Source organism: Austrofundulus limnaeus, unplaced genomic scaffold, assembly GCF_001266775.1.
Source record: "Austrofundulus limnaeus strain Quisiro unplaced genomic scaffold, Austrofundulus_limnaeus-1.0 Scaffold205, whole genome shotgun sequence".
Lineage (NCBI taxonomy): Eukaryota > Metazoa > Chordata > Actinopteri > Cyprinodontiformes > Rivulidae > Austrofundulus > Austrofundulus limnaeus.
This window is the reverse complement of record NW_013952607.1, coordinates 788,578-794,629: the sequence shown is the minus strand read 5'-3', so window position 1 is coordinate 794,629 and position 6,052 is coordinate 788,578. Positions and strand designations below refer to the sequence as shown.

Below are 6,052 nucleotides of genomic sequence, written 5' to 3'. Positions count from 1 at the left end.
AAAGCCACTGGGACATCATGTTTAGAAAATAAACATCTCAGTTTCTCCGAAACACCTGCAACATACGGAATAACCACTGGTTTGGGTCTGGATCAACTGAATCAAAGTTTTAAGAACAGATTTCATAGTTAGTGATTGCGTTGTGTGTTACGAATGACTCCCAGCTACTACCACACCAGGTTTTAGCTCACTGGATAAGTTATCAGCTCACATCCAGTTGAAGACATTCGTCCAATGACAAACAACAACAGCATAAATAGAAAATAGGCACAAGTTTGTGTATGAAACCATTTATTAAAGGCTAATAAGAGATCACATGTAATAACTATTACAGTTCATAAACAGATGACCGCRCTCTTTCATTAACGTGTTGCTGTTTCTGACATCAGAACAGAGTGAATTAAATTGTTATACATCCAACATACAAACAAGCAGAACAGTTATATCGATAAATACAAAGTTAATCCTAAAATTACCACACTTTCCCCCCCCTCTTTTTGGCAAAGTGCTGTATTTTTTCCAGTAAACTACACAAAAACAAATATGTCTAACACTTGGTGGAAGAAAAAAAAAAAAGAATGCCACAAAATATTCTTCACACTTTAAGAAAACATTAAAAGGAGAGAAGAGGTTTTGCTACATCATTCTGTCTGGTTTGTCGAGTCATTAGAAAAGCTGTTCTCAGGCTGGGCRGAGGGTGGCGGCGAAAGTGACGAAGCTTCTTCTGAGCGATGCATAGTTCATTTCTGATGTCTTTTTTTTAACCCATTACATCTGATTGGAACATTTAAAAAAAACGAGAAAAAAAAGTTCAAGTTCTTCATCGATGCATTGTCATTACATTTTCACCTGGAAGGCACGTGATCCACAGATTTCAAGGCATTGAACAAAAACACTAGAAATCCCTGTTAGATTGATGATGAAAGATGAGCCGAGAACAGAAACAAAAACACAATTTAACATGTTCTCCAATCGCTTCTGTCTTTTTCCAAAATGTTGCAGTAACAGAACATAACATCACGAATCAATTACTGAGGTTATTACAGAAAGAGTCAGAACTTTTGAGAATAAAACAAAAAGCTTAAATACGCTAAAAGCCAACTCATCTATTGCATTATTTACAGCAAACCGTACACACGCCTAACAACTGTTAGTGCATTTTTTTATTTCTTTTATCCATGCTACAGTTTCATCAACACAAACTAAAAAGGAGAATCCATGCTGCAAAACGGTATTATTCAAAGTTGGTGAGTTTTTATTTATTTATTTTTGTTTTGTTTTATGAGCCTTAAAATGTGATTTCATGTCACGATTTATCCTCAAAAAGAATCAAGTTGATCTGACCGACTTTATCTTTGACATTCTTCAGTGACACTGGATTGAAACTACATTCAAATAACGTTTTGTTTAACGAAATCCAAACTTGTTAAGTCGGAGCCCTTGTCCAGAAAGCTGGAAGTAAATCTTAAAAGTAAACTGTAAATGTCTTCAAAAGTACAGCCAAAAATAATTTTTTTAGGTTTCAGTAAAATGTGAAAACATACAAGTGTTAAAAATGATTAAATGTAGATTAAATAATTTTTTCTTCTTTTTTAAAAGCAAATCTGTCATCTTTTCATTATTTCGATTTTTCTGCAGTGTGGTACTATCAACGTGCTTTAGAGAAGACAAATTAAAATGCAATTTCTGAGCAAATAGGGCCAAAAGCTCCTAATAACACAAATAATGATTATTATTTTACAAACTAGTAAAAAGTTTAAAAGCACTACTTCTTTTTTTTTGTTTGTTTGTTTAAATATCAGTTAAACAAAAACGTAACTATCTTAGAATGGAAATTATAACAGCTGAAAAGTATTAGCATTACATACATTTCTAAAACAATATTACACGTGAGAAAAAAATATATAAATATATAAACATCTCTGAAAAAAGACCAACAGTTCTTCTGTGTCTTGATAAGATTCCCAACAATTGAGAGACAGTTCAATTTTCACAGTCCTCAGACTGACGTTGATTCATTCTCACAAACATTTTCACGAGGAAAAGCTCACAGGGACAGAGCTGGAAAAGTCTGAGCGTGCACAAAGAAAAACAAAAATCATCAGATGTCAAGTAAATCTGCATTTTTCTAAAGAGTAAAGGTGATTGGTTGTGACCCTGAGAAGTGGACTGCAGATTCGTTTCAAAGCAAATTTAAAAAAAAGAACATTTTCCATTTTCTTTTCCCAACATCATGGCTCTAACAAAACTCTACAAACATGCAACAAACTGCACATTAGACCAAACATACCAAAGCAAGAAACCATAAATGCGTACAACTTCATACTGATATGTTTTCAAGAAGAAACAAAACTATTTTGGAAGTTTTTTTTAATACTTTTTTTTAGCCATTTCTATTTTTCTCAAAGCTACTGTGAAAACAAGGCATTTAGTGATGTTTAACCCAGTAATTCTTACAAACGTTTGAACTGTTTGAAAAAGTGAAACGTACTGAATTAGTATAAAGTCAGAAGCAGGTTCAGGCTGTGCTGCAGAAGGTCCTGAATTTCACTAAACCGTGGTGCTGAAGATCTGAAATGGCAGGAAAATAAGGAGACGTACGTCCTTAAAACATTCTAACATAGTTAGGTTGATTTGTAACAATGATGCTTTCAGGTTCAAACTAATATAAAGGCAACCTGAGGTCAAATATATAGAAAACAAAAATAAAACAGAAAAATCCGTATGTGTCTGCTCAAAAGTGGGAACTACCGTATTTATTCATGTACAATATGATCTCATGTATAATACGACCCCCCCCCCCAACTTTTTGAGCTTAAAAAGCATAAAAAATTTAATACTCAAACTACCTCCAATTTCATACAGACTTCAAGATTTTTCAGCCTTTGCAGTCTTTATACATACAGTATCAGTAAAAGGATCATTGGACTGTTCGTTATATTTTAACAACACATGTACTAAAAAGGTATTTTGACAACAAATATATATCAGCTGTAGCAGCATCATATGAATTCTGGCATTTTACACATAGTCCACCAGGATGCGCCAATGCAAAAGTCAGAGACTTCACATGAGATTTGGGCCATCTTGTGGGGGAAAAGCAGATTACTTCCTACTCGTGAGTACCCCCTCTGGTGGGGAAACTTTTTTCAGGGATAGAAACTTTTTCAGAACACCGGTAGACGGCAGCCATTACAGACGAACGTGTTTGTTGTTCGAGGAGCGGCCMGGTCACACGCTAATGTCATTAGTTTGCTATCATTACTAAGGTGCAGGACTACCCCCTCACACTTTTTTTTCACATCATGTCGCCTGATTGGATCTGTTATTATCTCGCTCTGAAGAATGGAGGAGTGTCAGACGTAAGCTCGTTTCAACTGCTTTTTACGACGCGGTCTCATTTCTGGACTCAGGCATTTTGTGAATGAAGCCGATATTTCAGTTAAAATACATAAGTAAAAATATTTATCTTAGTACTACCCCCCAACTTTATGGATGAATTTATGGATTTAATTTTACGTATTATACTTGAATAAATACAGTAGTTTAAAATGAAAGAGCAGCTACAGCACGAGTGTGAATCTGAAAATATGTTTAAACTCTGTTTTGTTGTTCAGGTTTTTGTTTTTCCAGCATCTAGACATGTGGGTTGGTTTTAGGCAGCGAGGCAGTGTTTTAGTATTGCACTTTAAAATATGTGAAAAGCCATTCTTTTGACATTTTAACTGGATGTACCCTGTTTTTTTTGTGAAATGCTTGAACTCATTGAAGACAAAAAGCAAGATGAACAAACTGCTGATATTTTAGTGTCAGATAGTTGGAGGGAAGTTATTCCGTTGAAGTTGTTCCCACCTACAGCATTACCACCAAGCTAATATTAGCATTTAACTAAAACTTAAAGCTTTCACTGTTTTTTTTTTTCTTTTTGCTGCACATATTCCAAAAAATAATGCCTCAACTGCCTTGTCTATTTGCCCAAACAGTTTCTAGACGACCAACTCTGGAGCCACGTGTCACTGAAACACCATTTGACCTTCCTGCCGCACCACGAACCTGCCTCTGAATAAAGTGACCTACAGCGTTGATTCTAAACTGTTTGTAACGAACAAAATAAGAAAAAGAAAAGGGGAGAGAGGAGAGATCAAACGACGCCTCGTCCTCCTTGTGATCGGACACAAAGTAGTCAGGAAAGTGGGGAGAAAACAAATTGGTGGACAAAAACAAACGGAGTGGGAGAACATGAGATTTTGTTTGCATCCCTTCTTCGTAGCGACTTTTAAAAAGAAAGGATTGAAGAGCAGGATAAAAAAAAGTTCACTGGCCTCGAAATCTGACACAGAAAAAGACGCCGCACTTCCTGTTTCACTGTCCGATGAGTTTCCCGGACAGATCCGGCGGGTGGTTTGCGGCAGATGAGCTGGTTGCTGGTGTTTGTTTCTTGATAAAACGAGCACAAAAGGTGAGTGTTTGTGAAAGGCCAGTGTCAGATTCCCAAGCTGTACTGAGGTTGATGATGATGACGATGATGAAAGAAAAAATCCGGACCTATCAGAAGTTGAGGTGCCTCTGGGTGGGTTGGTGCAGGTGCACGGTGCCGGGCTTCGGGGGTCGCAGCAGGTTGAGGCGGCGCAGGGCCTTACGGGACAGGGACTGGGCGCGTTGGCTGGGGTGACCTGGTCGCTGCTGCAGGAGGCTGGTGTGGGCAGAGAGAGCCGCCGTGTAGCAGGTGGAGTGGAGGCTGGAGCGGTGCTGGACCATTGCCACATCTGGCCTGCAGGGGGCAGCAAAGACAAAACCATCAGGTTAACCGTACAAGTCGATTTACAACAACCGTTCAGCAGATCTAAAAGCTATCTTTACAATTTAAATCTAAAATTCGCAACTTTAACTAAATCAAAGTGACAAAAGCAATAACTGAAGAGAAAATGTTGACATTCATTACACTTCAGGGTCTTACCTGTGTCGAGCTCCTTCCAACGTGAGTCTGGTCTTCTCCTTTCCTCCTGAGGCCGTCGCGTTGGCAGACAAAAAGTCCAGGTCGGGTTCGAGAGAATGTCGCGGGAGGGGGTCGAGGGCCAGTCGCGGGGGGATGTGATGGGCGTAGACGGACATGCTGGGGTGTTCGATCAGCAGGTTCTCCAGGGGGTTGGTTTTCAGGAGGACCGGCTTCTTGCTGTGGCCAGTGAAGCAGGGTGGYGGGGTGATGAACCAGCTCTCTTCCAACGAACAGGCCTTGAGACGCAGGAAGCCACCCTCGTCCTCCTCCTCCTCCTCCTCGTCTTCGTCCTCCTCTGCGCCGCCGTCTGGGTCGGTGTCGGCCGTGGAGTTGAGGGAAGTGCAGGAGGGGTAGCGGATAGCAGGGCTGGCTATGGGAGAGGGGATCATCACCAAACCCTCCTCCTCCTCCTCCTTTTCATCGTCAATGTTGAGGGAGGAACCAGAGAGGCTGTCACCACACTGAGCGGAGCAAGCGTCAGCTGCACAGAAGAAGAAGTCATCTTATTAACACTTTACACATCTGTTCTGTTTTTAAGTGACCACTATCTGTCAGTTATGCATTGTAAACAGTGTTGCCAGGTGTACGATAATTATCGAATTTGTACCATTACTTTGCCCTCTGTACGATGTACGATCAATAATCCCAAAAATCCCATAATGTACGATAATTTGACCGCTCCGATGTGTGACGTAATTGACCCGACACGCTGCTCGCTGACATGAGAGGTRRCDSGTTGTGGAACACAGCGGTGCTGATTTAGCGACTTCCTCGCTATATTTACAGAGTTTTCAGACCCTCTAGAGAYTGTTATTCAGAAAAGTGACTAGTGAAAATCTCACGACCCCTTTTCTGGTGTTACTGAGACTTTGAGAGACTCTGCCTTGAATGCATTTCTTCATTGTGCTGCTGAGAGCTCCTCCTCCCCGGTCCCAGAGCACCGACAGGAGGCTTCTTCACGCTGCGTCTCTCCCAGCTGCAGGTAGATCCATCCCATCCAGACATGAAATAAATACTGCTGCTGCTGACTGATCCATGATGGGATGTTAATAAAAT

General features: G+C 40.1%; 1 protein-coding gene across 1 annotated transcript in view; it reads right to left on the bottom strand.

The window, feature by feature from the left end:
* Nucleotides 1-3,508: 3,508 nt before the first annotated feature.
* Nucleotides 3,509-6,052, bottom strand: part of tp53inp1 (tumor protein p53 inducible nuclear protein 1) — a 12,192-nt gene continuing 9,648 nt past the window's right edge. The window contains exons 3-4 of the mRNA XM_014018926.1: nt 4,958-5,477; nt 3,509-4,771 (exon numbers count right to left, since the gene is read on the bottom strand). Of these exons, the coding sequence (XP_013874380.1) occupies nt 4,549-4,771; nt 4,958-5,477 (743 nt within the window). The 3' untranslated portion in view covers nt 3,509-4,548. The remainder of the gene's footprint in view (nt 4,772-4,957; nt 5,478-6,052) is intronic.